Here is a 19736-nt window from a genome sequence, read left to right on the forward strand (position 1 = left end):
TCTGAGCCTGACCTTCCTTTGGCTAATTCCAACATAGTGACACATATAGCCTACATAATGAAGTCATGTGCATGTAGCTAAATAAACTTGATATCGCATATTAAATCTTTTTAGCCTTGCCAAAATTAAGAATTAGAGTGTGATATATAAAGGAGTGAATCATAAATAGTGTTTATCTGCTCTACATAATAAATGTTAGCCTGGCATGTGGTGTCCTATAAGCTTACAGACCAAGTGTTCATGCCAAGACAAGAGGAAGCTCATTGACAAACTATGACTTTTTGTTGTGTTGAAAAAATAATAGTATAGGACTGGATTATCCACCATGTTCATGCTAAGAGACAAGTCTGAACCCAGAATTTAAAGGTACACTACGGAGTTTGGTAGAGAAATTTGAAAGTTTGAGAAATGTACAGATTCTGTGTTACATGTTCATAACACTATACACAAACTGTCCTGGTCCCTGGAACACTGTTTGAAGATAAAATGCTATGCGGTGGGGGGCGCGCAACAGTGAAACCGTAACTCTCGTGGTAGATTTTTAGCTCCGAACAGTGTTCAGGGACTCATTTTTTCCTTTGAATAAAGTTAATGTATTTAGTTCAGAAAATATAGCGTAGAATTGTTTCACTTCTCCTACTTTCAAATTTCACTACCAAATCTACAGAGTGCACCTTTAAGCCAACTTGTTCTTTATACAGTGCGCAGGAAAATTCACCTATGGACACGAATGGTATGAACACTTTACATTATTTGTGCAAAAGCCCTAACAGAGGGGGTCAAAGAAAGTATTGCAGGAGTGGGGGTGGGGGGGAAGATGTGTGACTTTGGTTTTGTCTGAGGACAATGGCTCCTAGAAGGGAGCAGCACAATCAAGTCCATTCACTGAAACACCAACAACATCATGACATTCTGTTCTGGGACTGGGCATCATCATTCACCCAAACCACAACATCAGGGTCAACACATTTCCTATCGGTGGTGTTGTAAAATACAGATTTGATCTTTTGTTGCTTCATACTGCATCAAAATCAAACCTTTCATAAAGGTCCTACCTTAGTGTCATATGTCTTCTCTTTCCTCCTTACTAGGCATTGTTTCATTTCTGTTGTTTATATTACATAACCAATGTGGACACTTGTTTTCCTAGCGTGTTTGGACATTTTTGCTTGTTCTTTACTAGTTTGTATCATGCAGCGTCATAAGGCTAAGCTAAGCAGGCTGCAGAGTATTAGAGTACATAACAGCACATCACAACATCCCCAAAGATTCAGTTTACAGCAGCCAATCTGTCTGAACTCTCTTACTTCAACTGTGCAGCTTCAAGGCATGCAAACCTAAGTGCCTGCTATACTTATTTTATGCTAACCTTAAGGATTCAGTTTCTATCCCTTGTTATTGGTTGGTTTTTAATAGTTGTCTGTTGTATTCTGAGCCACATTTAGACAACTTCAAGTTTTTCTGCACATGATCAGTCTCTCTTCAAGTCAAGGGGTCTGCTCTGAGGTGCACATATTAAGTCAAATAATGATAACACACTAACTGGATAATTATAAATAGGTCTTCTGGTAAGAACTGGTGTGTTTAAGACTATTTTGTAAGGATATTTAAATGAAAAGTGTTAAGCTAATTCCAAGGTAAAGATTGTAATGAAAACAATACTCAAATCGATGTTGGTGACTTCAAGAAACAAAGGGTTAAGAACCACAATTTTAAAATGGTGTGAGTTTTGAATGCAGTCTGTGTTCACTTCTCATGAAAAACTGAGCACATCACTGTTGGAATGACATTCAGTAAGGCTTAATAAAGGTTGTGCTTGACATTTTTTTGTCTCTGTAACTAAATGGCACCCTTAAGTAGCCTTGAAGAATTCATGCTAATTAAATGTCAAAACTTTGATAAGCATGTGCTTGAGCGCCGATGTGTGCAACAAAATGTATATAATGTGCTTTATATAGTATAGTATTTTCAGAGGAAAAGTGCAGATTCAATGCAAAATTACTTCTCCAATCCAACGAGATCTTTGTTATGGTCATGAAATAAAACAGGAGCACTGATTGAGGAAGAATACCTATGCAACACTTAGCGGACGCTTTTATCCAAAGCGACGTACATCAGAGAGTAAGTACTAATCCATTCATACACTGCCACAGAAGCAGCGGGAGCAATGTGGGGTCAAGTGTCTTGCCCAGGGACACATCGGACATGTTACTCAGCTGGGGATCAAGCCCTCGACCTTCCGGTTGAGGGGCGACGACTCTACCAACTGAGCTACAGCCACCCCTTATAGTCCAAGTTACAGAAGGTGTAAAGTAATAGGTTGCATCTGTACTTATTGCTTTAAAGGTTATTAATCAGTGCTGCAGTTAAAATATGATTCTTAATGTGTTCTCTTTGTTTTTCCAGGTTTGCCAGGGTTTTCCAGCATGTTTGGGAAAAAGAAGAAACGGCTGGAGATCTCAGCTCCGTCTAACTTTGAGCACCGGGTCCACACGGGCTTCGACCCGCGGGAGCAGAAGTTCACAGGGCTTCCACAGCAATGGCAGAGCCTCCTGGCGGACACTGCCAACAGACCTAAACCCATGGTGGACCCCTCCTACATCACCCCCATCCAGCTGGCACCAATGAAGGTAGGGTGTGAATGGACAGAGGGCGTCAAACTGGCGGAACATCGTTATCATTTCAGTCTTATTGCCTTTCTTGCTTCGTTGTGACTCTCTCGCTCCGTCTCTCTTTATCTTCATGTCTGAATTATTTTCTCCTCCAACACTGTTATAAAAAGCAATCCCTTTCTTGTTTGTTCTTGATCTTCTCACTTTGCATATCTGTCTTTTTCTTCAGTATATCTCACCACTCAAGCCTCTACTTGTTACCCTCTGTTGTCTAATCTGTTGTAGATCATTCTCCAGTGCCATCTGGCCACTTCACACTATTCCAACTGCATTTGCCAAAGACATTAATTCTAAAATATTATAAATTGTATTGCTTTCAACCTGCATTAAGCCATTTTTTAACACTGTCACTGTATCACCATTAGCTTTGGTGTCCTAAAGGAGTAATATGTAACTTTGACACCTAGTGGTTAAACTGGGTACTGCAGTCATTATTCCATTTATTGGAAACATTGCAGAGCGCTGTCTGGCCCCCACATGACAAGCTGACCAAGGTCATTCATTTAGTGAATTTGATTGAGCAATTTTTTAGTCTGATGTCCGCGGTACTAATGAAGGGAGGTGAAAATATCTTTAGAATGTTGTTCTGATGTGTTTGTGAATCAAATATAATGATGTGACGACTTGTTTGTTTTCGTTTTCCCACGTCTTGATTGATCGAACAACTGAACGTATTAATGATAGTGAACATCCAGTCATTTTCACGTTCACAACATATGACATGACTTCAGTGAAACGACATGTGGTTCAGCTTTAGCATTTGATAAACGTATCATCTGTCTGCTCCCTGCTGGTCAAAAAATAGCTTAATGCAGCTTCAAAGACAAAACTTTATTTAACTTATGTCACAAAAACCGCACAGCAAACTGGTATTTGTTTTTCATTCTGACCCCCTCTGTGACTGTGATCGTGTGTCTCCTCTTGTCTCCCAAACTTCTGAGTGTCTCCTCTGATGTGTTGTTGTTCATCAGTTCTTCTCAACATAATCACACCTTGACACATTGAGTCGACTGAAAGAGGGCTGTTACTGATTCATACACACCAAACTGTGAGATAAAAGGCTCCTTAATACTTCTCTGCACCTTTCTCTGGGTTGTAGCGGAGCATATGTTACATGTTAGGCCCTTTTCTTCCATACTGGAGGTATTTGAGGTTTTAATGTGCCTCGTGGGTCTTTTACGGGGCACTTCTTAAAACATGATGTTTTTTCTCTTGCATTGTCTGTGGTCCCATCATACTGCATGTGTGACCCACTGCCCTTCAGTTTTTAAATCTTGTGTGTGTTACAACACATGCGTACACCATTTTTGTTGACTTTGATGACACACAAATGACAACTATTTTCTAGTCTTTTGTGTTGAAAGTTGACACAGATCACTGCAGCACTTTGTTGCATTTCAGACTAAAAGGAAAGCACAGTGTTCATTAATCACAAGGCTTACTTATACTTTAGTCACATAAGATCCAATGACACACATACATGTTCAGACATTCACACAAGTAGGAGAGAACAGCAATATGCCGCAGGAGATATCTCTGAAGAGGGGGAAACAAGAAATTAATTCTCTTGCTCTCTTCACAGATATCTCCCAAGAAAGTCCGGTCATCTGAAACGCCGTTGCCCAAAGTATGACTTCTTCTTCCCTTCTGTTTTTAACACCCCCTTCCTTTTTTATTTTCCTTTGGTCAGTCAACTCCGCTGTTTTGTTTCCACATCTCCTCTCCGTTGCCTGCTTCCATGCATTCAGGTGGAGGTGGTGTGTCAGCAGGAGCAGGGGGGAACACTGAGAATGACTTCACACACATGACATAACTACATTTTTCTGCCAAAGTCTTCTGTAGGCCTCATCTCTCCTCTTCTTCCATTCGCATGTTCTCCAAGAAATGAGGAGACTAACCGTAGCAGCATGTTTCTTGATTTCTCCCTCTTGCTATGGAGCGCCATTGATAATGATGGTGATAATCATGATTATGTTGATGATGATGGGTGCTGAGATGTGAAGTGCATGTTGCCATGACAGCTGATTTTGCTCTACCGTAGGCCCTTCACTTAGTAGAAACGGGTCATAAAGGGTTTGCATGTGTTAGCAAAAACCTTTTTACAGTCCACGCCTTGATCTGAATCTCCTCTCCTCCCCTCTCCTCTCCTCTCCTCTCCTCTCCTCTCCTCTCCTCTCCTCTCCTCTCTCCTCTCTCCTCTCTCCTCTCTCCTCCCCTCTCCTCTCCCCTCCCCTCTCCTCTCCTCTCCTCTCCTCTCTCCTCTCTCCTCCCCTCTCCTCTCCTCTCCTCTCCTCTCCTCTCCTCTCCTCTCCTCTCCTCTCTCCTCTCCTCTCCTCTCCTCTCCTCTCCTCTCGCCTCTCCTCTCCTGCTAACCACATAAATATGCCAATTAGCACTTATAAATGTAAAACATCTTGAATCTTGTATGGAATAATGCTAAGTTATTAGTTAAGGGGTCAAGAAATGCAATATTATACTGTTTAGTGTCATAGTGCCAGTTTCGCAGTTTTCAGGGAATGTAATTGTGATACTGAATTTTATTTATAAAGATTTTTCCAAAGACAGGTAGAACTGACAAAAAGTCAAAGGTGGGGTTATAACTGAATTTTTACAGTTTACATGCAGAGATTCATGACATTTGGTCATTTAGTATTTTGTTACATTTTGTCTATATAAAGTGCTATAGTCAATCTTTGGCTATTTTAATCTTCATCTTAGGTCCATGTGAACTGACACAGGAATAAGTAAACAAATACAACTTTTTTGAAGTATACAGGCCTTTAAAACTGCCAAAGTAATTAAGGTTCCAATGTATCACTTTTCTTAAATATCCAACTAAATGGCGATAAATAGTCCAATAATAGAACCTCTATCTTGTTGCATATCCTTGCCTGATTGTTGTGGACATAAAAGGTAATTTGTTAATTAAAAAACTTTGACTAAAGACTAAACAAATGACTTGAGTCAGGATTTGGGGTTTTGAGTTGCAGGTGCAAAGTAAGTTTTGATGGTAAAATTCAGATTTTTCTGCTAGTTCTTCCTGAAGTCTCCTCTTTCCTCCTGCTGTTTTGGCCGTTTCTGAGCACTACAAAAGTAACAATGTGATTGCAAACACCCTTTAAATTAACAAACTTTATTAAGATATGCTAATTTCTTCTAAAAATGTTATAGCTCAATATTTAAAGTGCTAATAGTGCCAGAGACGATAATAAATGTTTGTTATGCTCCTCAAAACTAAAGTTAGAGTTTGAGGGAACTTTTTAGCCAGTGTCACATATCAGGAGGTATATTTTATTCAAAGGGATAACCAAGTGACCATTTTGCTGAAATTAATCATCAGTAAAATAAAGTCTTTAAAACAAAAGAGGAACAACATGCTGTCTGAATTGACTGAAGACTGAAATTTGCTACTGGTTTAGGGAGATGGGAATAACAGACATTTAACTTCCTGACTGAATTCTAATCATTGATGAGCTTGTGAATGTACAATTCCCCAGCCTCCCCCAGAGGGAAAAGAAAGCCTGTGTGAATGCAGTTCTGGTTTCACTCTTCTATTCAAATAAAAAAGCTGATCAGAGACTCAGTGGAAAGTTTGATGTCTCTCTGAAGTTTCTTAGGTCACTTCACTCCCACGTCAAATCCAAAGGATTATGCATTGCTCTCACTCGTGTCAGTGTGCAGGCAGAGAATACAAACAAGCACATTTGTGTGCCGGTCATGTGTGAGTTTTCTAGTTCGAGAAGGCAAATGAAGGGAACCATCTTTTTTTGCTCTAATATAGTGAGAATGAAAATTGAGGACATGATTTTAGTCTAAATCTGTAACTTGATACTAAAAACAAATAAGATTATCTATCAGATTTTGTGTGTGTGTGACTGTGTATGTGTGACCCTGACTCCAAAGGTGGGCTGGGGTTATTTATAGTGTCCCAGACATAGACTGATATACTCCTACCCCTGGTATCCATGACATTTGATTGACATATGTCTTCCTCTGGCAGAGTCCCGTGATCTGGCTACACACACATGTTTGTGTGTGTGTGTGTGTGTGTGTGTGTGTGTGTGTGTGTGTGTGTGTGTGTGTGTGTGTGTGTGTGTGTGTGTGTGTGTGTGTGTGTGTGTGTGTGTGTGTGTGTGTGTGTGTGTGTGTGTGTGTGTGTGTGTGTGTGTGTGTGTGTGTGTGTGTGTGTGTGTGTGATGCATGGCATAGGATGCAGCAGCCTCCAGTCTGGCAGACCACCAGTACTTTCCTCATCAAACAAAGCAGAGGGACAGAGTACAGTAAAAGGTCAACGTTGTGCAATTTTGCCTGTGTGCGTGTCCGCAGGTTGAACAGTAGTGAGAGGTCGATGTGGCTTCCATGCTGAAATAACTACTACCTCTGCCCTCTGGCTTGTGCGCTCATCGTTTATTCACGAGGCTTGTAGCCTTGTTGTCAGAGCGCTCATCTCAGCTGAGCATTAGTATTGCTCAAAGCCTTGGCTCTCATCTCTTTCTCTCCCCCTTGCTTGCCCCCCCCCCCCCCCCCCCTTTTCTACCAGCAGCCCTCAGCACACATGCTAATCCAGAAGTATAGGCTGACACCATGCCCTAACAGCATTTCCATGTTTTAAACATTGTGCTCTTAGAGCTTCTTTTGCACTCTGACAATCTAAAGTGTATGTACATGTGTGTGTGTTTTGCGTGTTTGTCTGTGTGTGTGTGTGTGTGTGTTTGGTGCACGAGTGAGTGCTCTGTAGCTACTTCTGCATAAAGCAGCATATTTATGTTGCATTTATTGATGTTGACGTGTTGATGGTTGAATTGTGTACGTGTGACTGGAGATTACATGTGTGTTAATGTGTTGCATTCATTGGCAGCAGCAGGGGCAGTGCCGTGGCTATTATTAATGGCAGTCTCATGTTGCACCTTGACTTTCACACTCTCAAATTGCCGACTCCTATGGAGCCGTGGAGGTAATTTACCATGATGGTGTTTGTGTGTGTGTTTGTTGATTTGTACGCATATGCACAGTTTGTGTGAGTGTGCTTGCATGTGTTAATGCGTGCTGGCTAATGTGGTCAGTGTGTTCATGTTTTCTCATGTTTCCTCTGCCTTGAGCCAGAATTAGATGACTGCATGCTTGTAAATGAGATAAATAATAGCCTTGTAGGAAAGGCCACAGTTGTAAAAGGAAGGAGTTTAGTGGCAGCTGATTCTTTAATCATTATTATGTTAGAGCGTTATTTCCTGCTTCTAATTAACCTTTTTTTAACTTACCTTTACAGGGTTCAACTTTCCTCTGCCTATGTATGTTATTTGAATAGCTTCTGGGGCTTTCTTTTTTTTTATCAGATCATTTCCTACAAAATATATTCTGCAATAAGAAAGACTAGAGAGACCAGGTCTAAACTGTAAAAATCTCTGATTCCATAGAAACATGTAAAATCTTAACCTGGGGGTCTGCAGTTTACTATCAGAAGTGTTCTGATTTCCATTTGTAGCCTTAGTAGTATTGACCAATCACGTATCAGCAGGCTTTGGTGCAAAAGCAACCTCAACAACATCCTGGCTACAATCAACAGTAATATGAGAGTTGTGTGAATTGAAATGTTCAAGAAAAAGCAGGAAGATGCATCTTTTGGTTAGCAATAAAGGGATTCTATTAAGCAACAGCAGTAAACTTTGTATTGTGTACTTCATTTCAGAAGTCAGACAGAAAAACATGATATGCTGAGTGGTCAGTTACTGCCAAAACTTACTTGAACAGGTATGAAATTCTGTGTTTTGCTTCAAGAGTTAGAAAGGTAAATAAGAAATATAAGTTGGAGCAGAAGAGACTAAATTGTATGGAGACCATGGACTATATAAAAAAGGGTAGACATTGCATATTTGTTCTGAAAGTGATGCCAATGTTAAAATGTATAAACCTGTGATCTGACAAACTGATTGTGGTCTGACTGTAAAGGAGTGTCTGTGATGGTCAAATGTAAAAAGACATACTATTTGGACTCAGATAGGAAGATTGCCATGCTTTTTAGTTGATTTTTTATCTTAGCTAACATTTTACAAACATGTTTATGGTCTCTAGTTATATTTTCTAGTCTTGTTCAACACAGCATGATGTTCATAGTGTGGATTATGTTCCAATTTAGAGAATAATTGACGACAACAGTGCTAAAGGTGTGGCTACATGAGCTTGGTAGGTCACAAGTACAGCAACCTTTCATTCAGTTTTGAGACATTGCATTGTTTATCCAAAAACTCATCCAAATATTTAAACTTTCTGTTCCTGAACTTAAGTCTTCAAATCTGCAATTTATCAACGTCATAATGATAATAATTATAATGATAATAATACTTTGATTTATATAGCTCTTTCAATCAAAGTGCTGCACATAGCTAATTAAAAAGACAATTTAAAAACATTTCAAACAACGTAAAAACATACAGACAACTCATCATACACAACAGTAAACAAGTGGGTCTTTAGCTTTGCTTTCAACACCTCAACAGAACATGCTTGCCTAATGTGGCAAGCATGTTGTTGTAATGTGGTAAACTGTTCCATAAAGTTGAGCACAGAATGTAATTTAACTGAATGAAAAAGTCTTCTTTTTTTTTTTTTTACCTTTGGGGCACTAACAAGACCAGTCCCCTGGGAACGCAGAGTCTGTGCAGGCACATACAGGGTCACCAGGTCAGTCAGATATGCTGATGCATTGCCATTTACAATTTTATAAGTTTGCAGCAGCACCTTAAAGTCAGCTCTCACCTGGATGATAAGCGAATGAAGAGAGGCCATATATGGTGATATGGTCATATTTACACGCTCCAGTCAGAACACGAGTTGCTGCATCCTGAGCCATCTGAAGACCCCGAAAACTTTTGAACACTTTTTTGGCAGACCTGACAGTAGAACATTACAGTAATCTAACCTAGATGACACAAAGGCATGAATAAGGAGATCAAAATCCTTAAACGACGGGATTGATCTGATCTTGGAGATTTGCCTGAGGGGAAAAAGGGCATCTCTAGTCCCCTCCTTTATACAGTATATAGATCAAACGAAAGTGTCTGATCAAAAAGTGCACCAAGATTCGTAACTCTGTCTCTGCAATGAATAACACAGTCATCTAGAGACTAATTAAATGATTGAATACATGACTCAGTCTTGCAGGCCTGACAACCATAATTTCTATCTTAGCTTAGTTAAGTTGCAAGAAATGTGTTTATCATCAGCTCCTAACAGCCACTAGACAGCCCTCAAGTTAAACTGTATCAGACCCACTTCCTAGGGCTACTGGCATATACAGCTGCAAATCATCTGCATAACAGTGAAAAGCAATGCCAAACAAACGCAACATCTAATCCAGTGGCAACAGGTAGAGCGAAAACAACAATGGACCCAGTACAGACCCCTGTGGAACCCCGTGCCTAACAGCCTTGGACTAAGAGAGCAAGTTGTTACATAAAACATGTTGAGATCTTTCTGATAGCTCAGTTTTTCTCCACTGGAACACCTGGCCTGAGATGCCAAAGTAAATGATGGCGTCATCATGGCGCTCTCTTCTTGTATACTGTATAGTCAATGAAGGAGACTGAAAAAGTGATAAGTAACTTATTCCCATGATACTATAAGAAGGAAATAGTTTAGTCTTCGGCATCAAACACCATCAGGATGTATTCATTAAAAGGACATTGATGCCTTTTTGCAAATAATATTTCCCCTGTTGGCTACTTGAAACTGCTGGTGTTGCTAGGGTGAAGGCCGAGGATCCTGATGGATGTTATGAGCCGCAGGCTAAGATTGCACTGGATGCTGAAAGGGATGAGGACTGGAGGGAAATGTGATGGAGGAGGGTCACATCAATTTGGTTTAAATGACATGTGACAGCACCAGAGAGGAACATTTAGAAACTATGACAGTGATAAGGTGATTGATTTATCGAGGTCGTGGAGAAATGTGATTGGTTTAAATAAGAGAGTAAAAAAAGAAGGTCAATCTGAGAGTATGAGATTGTCAGTCTTTCTGATTGAATTTCCACTGAGCTTAATTTCATTTCTACTTTTACCCAAACACATGTTTTATTAGAAAGAAATTTAAACTCTTTTCTTGATCCGTGTTTTATCAAGCAGCCTTCATGACATGGACATCAGCATCTGAAAGCCGGTTAAAGAAGAGACAAAATAGCCCACAAGAATTTGGAGACCAACTTAAAGCTGATTCATCTTTATTCTGCAGTAGCTAAAGAAGAGAGGTTTCCACATTTACAGATAATGCATGAACTTTGATTGAACATGGGAATAATATGTGTGCATCATATGTAAGGTAGATATTTCTCTTTAAAGCCCCCCTCTTAACACACTCCTTTAAGTGAAATCACCCTGTGTATCCTTATATTTGAATTCCTCTGTCTTTCTCAGCATATAAACTTTATATTACCATTCATTAGCTGATTTAATCTTTGTCACACTTACTGTACGGCTTCATGATATTGGAGGTTAATGTGATAGACGTTTAATGGCTTTGCAGGTTACACGGGTTAGAAACAAGGTAATCAGATATGTGTAATGAGAAATTGAGATGTTTGAAGGCAGCTGTAACAAAATGGGACAAACAAGATTAACGTTTAAAGAGCCCATATTATGCCATTTTTGGGGTTCGTATATTTAATCTATGTACCTACTTTTGTACGTTCACAATAGCTAAAGTCTGAAAAAAGTGTCTGTTTTCATGTACTGCTCCTCCTTGCTCCCTCTCTGCTCTGAGTCCGTCAGCTACACTCTGCTGAGCCCACACTGTTAGACCCCACGTGGGCCAAGTCTGCTCTGATTGGTCTGCCGATCCGCTCTGTCGTAATTGGTCAGTCGCTCAGCACAGTTCTCGGAAATGTCCCGCCTCTTTTACCATATTGGGAATGCAGCCACTGGCTCCGTCCGAGGGGAGCATAAACATTAGCACCTTAGCACTACTGTGCTACCGCAGGCTACGGCATATCGTGGGCGTGCTACAGAAGTTAATGGGCGTCCAACATGAGCTGCTGGGCTTGCCACAACGAGCCAATGGGCTTAGATCAGTGATATCACACTGACAATGACGTCGGACTGACAAATTTTTATGGAGGGGGGCTAGAACCGAGCGTTACATGTGGCTAATGCTACAGCTAACAGGAGGACGTAGGAGAAGCCGCTTTTCCGCGGACTTTGAATTTTTGCACATAGATGTGCCTAAACATGCACAGGACACTTGGAAAACACAAGAGCATATAAAACCAGAAAAAGCATAATATAGGCCCTTTAAGACAGAATGGGTACAAGACTATTAAAGTAGGCTGTATGCATTTAAAGTACCTGGCATATTCACCCCCCAAGGAATTTAACATATTACAGTGTCACAACCTGGAATTCAAATACACTTACTACTGTAGGTATTTTACTGGTTGATTAACAAACAAGAGAAGACAAAACATGCTGTGCTTTCGGTGTTGGCCCTTTACAAACAACCTCAATAGAATCCATTGTAGTTTGCAGTTGTATCTTCAAAATATGGAAAAGTACAGGGGTTTGAATACTTATGCAAGGCACTGAAGGGTACTTGTTCAAAGTAAAATCAACAGTTTTTAGATTTTTACGTGAAGGTCAAAGAAGGTGGCTTTAAAGAGGACTATTCTAAATTGGTGGTTCAGTCAGGAGGTTGTTTGGTGTATCTGCTTCAGATTCTTCAGAAAAGAGTGAGAGTATGCCATGCTGTGGGCATCACTGATTTACGTTTAAACCTGTTCTTTGGTTTAAAGCTGATGCAGGTCTTTTAGATATGTGCAAGATTTTGTTTTGTGATTAAAACTTGGAGGTAAAGTCTAACCCTAGAAAAACAAACACTGAGATTTACAGTAATCACATTTACATTTGGATTTGTCTTCTTCTCTGCAGCCTGCCTTCTCTTCCTCTTCTTGTATTTTTCATTTCATACATTACCCAATATGCCTTCTGAAAGCCTCCAGAGTGCATGCCTGAACTTCTTGCATTGAGCTGTGGGTTACATGTGCTGTAAGTAGTGTAGGTGGAGAGAGCTTGGTGATATTTTAGGTAGCTGAACATCCCTGTGCTGTCAAAGCCATTATATAGCAGCCCTGAGAATATTACATCATATGGGAAGAAGAAAGCAACTAAATGCGCTCTGATTTGTAACGTATATTGCCTGCAGCTATTATTTAAATATGTTGAGTGTGTTCTACAGGGCCTTACATTAGTATTTACTCCCCTTGTGCTTCTCCACATTTAGAAGTCTCAACCCTGAGTTGAGGTAGAAGTTTTAATCCTCAATTAACAAACAAGGGCATTCCAAAAAGGATCTGTGTTTGAGGCACAAGTTAACCTGGAGGCAGTAGGTAGCACCTTATCTTAGATCACAGCAAAGCACTATAAGCTTCTCATACTGTATTTGTTAATAATTGGCACACCATGTAGTGACGCCCTCCACTTTCAAAGTTACTAACTTATTTCTGTTTTTAAATTCTATATAACCCCAATACATTACATTGAAACTTGCTGTTGTAACATAAAATCATGGAAAAGCTCTAGGGGAGTTCAAATGTATATATTACTTATTTTGTGAAAATTATGTCCTTAAATTTTCGATGTCAGTTAACATGAAATCCATATTCTGTTTTTTTGTTTTTTTCTGTAATTCATGCAGAAAAGTCAAATTTTTTCATGAGTCTCCATATTTTGAAATGAAGAAAGGCTAAGATGTCACGGTTTGTGTTACCATCAGACAAAGGAGTTTACAGGCACAGTTTTAGTCAAAGTACGTATTTAAAATATACAAACAGACAAATCAACATAATTTTCCCAAGGACAAATGACATCAGTTTTGCACATGTGAATTGGCTCAACAGTTTACGATATTTAAAATGTCATTCTTCCTATTAGAATGAGCATTCTGGATATTTGCAATAAACAGATTCATAGGAAAACTCGCATTCCTTACAGAATGAAGGTAAAAGGAACGTAAGCGTTGCGGCTGAGAAATTTTGATACACAAGAATGGTTGCAGGAAAGACTGATTTTAGAGTACTGAAGTAAACTTAAAAAGTGTGAAGTTGTAATGGATTGGAATTTCTCTCCAGTGTTTTAATAACAGACTGTTGGGGGACTTTTAAAATCTAGATTTTATGATTAGTTTGAGCCCTTTGAAGAAAAAAAATGTGTGCTTTTTGTCACTTCATAACTCAACTTTTGGTCTTTCATGTAATTCATTCAGAAGAGAAGAGCTGTCAGTGTGTAACAGTGAGACTGGCACTGGCAACATTAAAACGCATGTGAGAATGGGCATGACATGCAGGGTGATAACTGGTACAACACGACTACTGAAAATGTCAGTGGGTCATTGAGATCAGTGCAGACCCCACCCCACCCCCCCAAGCTCTTTGGCAGGTGACTGAAGCAGAAACTCGATCATTGGAGTCAGTGAGTTGGTGCCAGACTTCCAGTCAGTCCGGGCTGGATTCAGCTGCAGCCTGGCCAGAGTCAACTTGTCATGGCAGGGGGGCGAGGAGTGGCAGAGACCGCGGGCATAGTGAGCAGCAGGAAGGCTGAGGGAACGCTAAAAGATACAGAGAAGCTGAAGCAGATGAGGCTGGAGCTGCAGGAAAAGACTAAGGAGGCGTTGGTGTTTAAACCTCAGCCACAGACGGTTCATAAACAGTTACAGGTGGGGTGTTTGACTGTTTCTGTTTCTAAAGAGCCAAGACCGCATGCTGGTATGCTGGCAATGCAGATTTGGGTGTGCAACAGGTTCTCCTCTCACTGCCAGCACTGAATGAAAAACATATAAGACTTAACAGTGATGTTGCAGGTAGCTGCTCCATGCAGCATTTGTCATTTCTTGCTGACACTACAGCGTTTTAAAAGGTCACATTGTTGACTGTTCTTAAAAACTGCTTCTATTTTTGTTGCATTTTTAACACTAAACTGTGACACGCCATAAATTATAGCTGTACAAAGTGCCGGTTGTTTGCTCATGTTTCCACAGAGAGGGCAGGTTTGTGCGTTGCAGAGTTATTTTTGTAGCTTTGCTTGGTTCGCTGTATGTATACATATGGAAATGGAGCTCAGAGAGATAGTGTTTCTGATTGAACAGGGTCACCCAGTCCTTGCTCCAGGGTCAGAATGCAAACCTTGTGTCTTTATTGAAAAGGGAAGTGTGCTATTATGGTTTTGACATGTGCACGCAGAGAGCTGCTAATTTGAGGAGGCATTTTATTGAAGCCGGGCTTTAATGATACTGGGAGAGCTCCAAGGCAGTGAAGTGTCTGGACTGAGAATGAATGAGGTCTAGACAAGTGCTTAGATGTGGAGCAGGACCAGAATTTCTAACATCTTCTCTTGTTAAAAGTTTGTGTAACCCAAAATCATTTCTGATATTCTACCTTCTGGACAGATGTTTTAAAGGAACATGAAATGGGACTATTTGCAGAGAGTTCCTCCTCCATTACAGTGCACAGGCGCACAGTCACATACAGTATTTCTCTGCTCCAAATCTGCCAAACTACATTTGTGCTCTTGCCCATCATACACAGTGACTGCTGTATTCATTCAACTTCTTAGTGGACAGAAGAAAGTTGGATGTTATGATTGATGTGCGTTTAATTTTCAGTGTGTATTACATTCCCTCTTACATTGATAGAGGAATAAATTGGTCAAAGCAGAAATAGACTTGAAGGAAAAATAATTGCTGATTGATGTGTGTCTGTGCAGGCTTGCACATGCCGCGCGCACGCACAAACAGACAGAGAGAGCATCTGTCTTTCTTGGCACTGAGCTGAAGTAGATGGCATTGATTTAGACCTCTCTCATTCCTTTCTCTACTCTGCTCCTCCTCCTCCTCCTGCGCTTTCCCACTTTGTCTCTTCTCAAGCGGCTGCCATTCACAGTCACACTCTGCAAATCACCTCTCATGGAGCCTTCGGGAGCCGAAGTCGGCGGGGGGAATTTTGGCTTTCAGCAGTGAGCGCCATACTCTGCCAGGGCGGCTCAAAATGTCCTGGCTAACAACCATCATTCAGTGTCTGAATGTGGGTTTTTTTTTTGGAAGAACATTTAGGCTGTGAATTTTAAACAGGGAACGATTGTTTGAAGAAGAACTGATTTGAGATGGCTGGAGTGTCATATTAATAAACTGAAAGTTGAAATGGATTAGAAGTGTTGTGCTCTCCAGGCAACATAAAGAGAAACTTTATGTTGCCTTTTCAACATCTGATCATCTTGGACACATGAAGCCTTTGTGCCCTGTCTATGAAAGGATAATGATGCTCTCTTTTTTCCCTTTATGACTCTGAAGTGAAAATGTGCATCCTATGGAATCAGACCACTGCGTCTGAAAACCTGTATAATCACTGTGAACCAGCTAGTCTCTCTAAGTGACATAACATGGTCTCTAGAAATGATATATCCTTCTTTGTTTCGCACTCTGTAGATGCTACTTTACACTTGGTGTGAGGTTATTTAAAGACTGGACCTGCAGTATCCTCGTGTGGCCACAGAGAAAACTACAACTCACAGTTTTCCAAGTCATTCTTCACAGCTCATTGTGGATTACACTACATGAAAATCACAGATTTAATAATTCCATCATTGTCAATTATATCATAGGAATCAGGAATTTTATGTCAGTGTTTTTTTTTTTTTTTTTTAAACACCACAAGTTGAAAAAACATTCATGATAACTGAAGTTCATATTGAGATTTATTGTGGCAACTACTCATGTAAATGCTTTATAATTATTTAAACATTATTAACTGTGCTATGTAAGAAGCAAGAAGTTGATAGAAATTCTTCATAAATAGAAATGTTGACCAACTAGAAGCTAGCTTAGCTTTTGTTGCTTACACAGCACATAAATAGTTTAGTTTTTATTTTCTATTCACTATAAAGCTTATTGTAGTCAATAAGAGACTAAGAGTATGCTACACTGCTAGTAGGTCTGTGTAGCTAAACACAGAACACGTTTTTAGCTGAATGCTAATGCCATATAGACTAACAATCAAAATGCTAACATGCTATTGTTTAGCAATAACTGTGTTTTCAATGTTAACGATTTTTTTGTGCCTCAAAGAAAAAAAAAGATATTTTACATACATAACATTTCCTCTAGTCATATCATAAGATACCTTTAGTCTTTGCCTGAGAGTGACCTTGAAAATTGTTGGATAGCCTTCAGATTAAACGAGTGTTTGATAGTGGAGAAGATAGTGGAACAGACATCAGGAAAGTGGTCTAATGAGCAGAAAAAGGAGTACAAAGTGAGGATGGATGAGGATGGTGGAGGTGTTTCTGTGATGGGCCTCAGATTAATGAGCACTGCTGTGTGTAATTAATCTATAGTAGGCAGCTGTCTGTTTATCTGTCGCAGGGTTGACAAGAAGATAACTGAGGGACATCTAATTGATCACCTCTTCTTCTTTGTTTCTGTCTCCTCTCTTCTCTCCTCCTTTGGATCAGAAAGTTTCCTGACAGTGACAGGCTCACTTGGAAACTCCTGAAAAAGTAGATCATATAATTGATCACACTTGCAAAGACATTTTATCCATCTCTATATTAAATCGATTTCTGCCGGCAATGTTTGTTACCAGCCTAAGTCTGCTACTGCTATGAGGGATGAAAAAAAAGAAGGGTGTCCAGACTTTACAGCACTTATATGCTTAAGGTTGGGGATTTGCTCCGACTGTATGTTTGTATTTCATTATGGCTCCACCACTAATCCATTTAGCTGGAAACCTTCCCTGGTTCCATGCGTTGCCCCCTGTGTGCTTCATGGACCCTGCAGCTTGTTCATGAGGCTCTGCCCGGCTGAGGTCAAAGGTGACTGGGTCATGGCAGTGTGAGCTGCCAGCTGGGTAGCCGTGGGGGTCGGAGGGATCGCGTCAGAGGAGAAAAAACGTTACCACAAATAATCACTGGCTTGTGTAAGGGGCTCCGCTGTCTCCCTCTAGCAGCATGATGTGCATAAACACACACAATGCATAAATTCATGATATTAAAACAGGCTTCATCAGGTTCTATGTGGGTCTAACTATCAAACATCCTCACTTATTCTTTTAAATCAAGACCAATTTTCTGTTATCAAGCTGTGTCATTTGGATATTTTATTTGAATATTGGGAGGACATGCCTCTGACATTATAACAGCTAAGTTTCAATAGAAAATTCCAAGGGAAACATTAAAAGACTTCATTTACGTTAGGACAGAAGACATAAGGCCTGCCTAATTGCGCGATCCATATCGCTGTCAAAACTTTCCTTTTTCAGCCAGCAGCTCACTTGCCTGGAGGTTGTATTTGTTTCTCTAGTGACAGGTTTTTGAAACAATAAAAGCAGACAGCTGAAGGGGAGATAAATCCATCTGAAATAGGCTGCCAAATGCAGACTTGTACACATGGTCTGCATACTTAGTCTTCTCTCCCAGTAATCACTCTTACCACAAACACTAAATGTTGGGACAACATCTTAAAAAAGCTCTCCATATTGTGAAATAAAAAACAATATTTTATTTGTTGAACACTTTAATATGTTGAATCACACGCTGCATAACCTAATGACATGTTGTGCATGAAGTCACTACTGTCAGCGCACCAAGTTTCTTTATAGAAAGACTCTTTGGTATTTTTTCTAAAGATTTTTTACTGGGACATTTTTTGTCCAGTGAAGAGTGAAAGGAAGTATTGGGAGGAGAGAATGGGAAATGCAGAAAATGTCGAGGGTCAGACTCAAATTCAGGACAGCCACAAAGACTGCACACTCCAACTGAAATCCTAAAAGAAAATTCTTTAAAGTTTCTCAAACCCTTAAATACTGTTGAAGTTGTTTTTCACAGCGAAGAGGTTCCTGGTTCAAATCCCCGTCGGATTGCATGTCCTCCCCGTGCATGTCCTCCCCCCCCCCCCCCCCACACACACAGTCCAAAGACATGCTTGTTAGGTTAATGGGTGACCCCCTAATTGCCCGTAGGTGTGAATGTGAGTGGGGCTGGTTGTGTGTCTCTGTATGTCAGCCCCATCATTGACTGGCAAACAGGAGGTGTACCCTGCCTCTCGCCCAGTGACCCTGAACGGAAAAAGCAATAAAAGATAGGATGGAGGTCAAAGTTTGGGTCCGTTTTTAAGACAATTTCTTAGACTTTTGACTCAAATCAGCCCGTGTGTTGCTGTCCCCTAAGTGTAAAGCTAATTTAAATATAACTACATGTTTTTGATGTTTCATTGGAGCAAGGACGTCTTTATTCCTCTTTACCTTCTTCACCTTTTCATAAAACGTACCTTTACATTGACAAAACACAAACATTTGATGTTCAATATTGTAATCATAATTATTCATTCAGCTTTCATAATAATGCAGAGCTGCATGCTCCTGTAGAGATGATGGGTATTAAACACACTAGCTAACAGGCAGCAGGATGGCCTGAGGAAACAGGTCAGCTCACAGCCTATTAATCATGGAAACGTTTCAAAATCCGCTCCTTGAATAATCCTGCTCATGTTTGCTTAGACCTTGTATGTAGTTAAATTAATAACATGTCAAGAAATCTGAGGAACTGTTCTGAGAAATACTAGATTTAGTAATACAGGTGGGTCAACCTGTCAGCCTGAGCACTGATCTGCGGTCATATTCACCTCGGTTTGAGGTCAGGAGTAGTCGTTGTAATTATAGGTTGAGAATGAAGATCTCACTTATTACCAGAAGATTCACTGTACTTCTCTTAATCAGTCGAACTAACATCCTCATCATTTTAATTCATGTTGATTTCACAGTGACTGTGCTGCATGAGAAGTTCAATACCAAGTCAGACCAGCAGAGGGAAGCACAACACCACACTGTTTTAATGTTTCAAAACCAAATGTGTGTTCATTTTCAGCTTAATAAGTATTAAACAAACAAAGTATGTACAGTGTTTTGAGTAATGGTTGGTCAGATCTACCGTGCTCAGCTGTTTCAGTATAATAGTGAAATATTTTCAAATACAAATGAAGCTGTGAGCAGCACCGAGCTTACCATCAAACTTCTGTCCATGTCAGGATGTGCTGCAG

The 19736-nt window shown here is 40.1% G+C and overlaps 1 protein-coding gene across 3 annotated transcripts in view; it reads left to right on the forward strand.

The window, feature by feature from the left end:
* Nucleotides 1-19736, forward strand: part of pak5 (p21 protein (Cdc42/Rac)-activated kinase 5) — a 78215-nt gene that overhangs the window by 31766 nt on the left and 26713 nt on the right. Inside the window, exons 2-3 of one of the 3 annotated variants that reach the window (XM_061052420.1) lie at nt 2407-2630; nt 4255-4299. In XM_061052420.1, coding sequence (XP_060908403.1) covers nt 2427-2630; nt 4255-4299 — 249 coding nt within the window. In that variant the 5' untranslated portion in view covers nt 2407-2426. Of the gene's footprint in view, nt 1-2406; nt 2631-4254; nt 4300-14125; nt 14367-19736 lie in introns of those variants that run through there. The other 2 variants (XM_061052421.1, XM_061052422.1) reach the window with 2 other exon arrangements.

This window comes from Labrus mixtus, chromosome 12, assembly GCF_963584025.1.
Source record: "Labrus mixtus chromosome 12, fLabMix1.1, whole genome shotgun sequence".
Classification (NCBI taxonomy): Eukaryota; Metazoa; Chordata; class Actinopteri; order Labriformes; family Labridae; genus Labrus; species Labrus mixtus.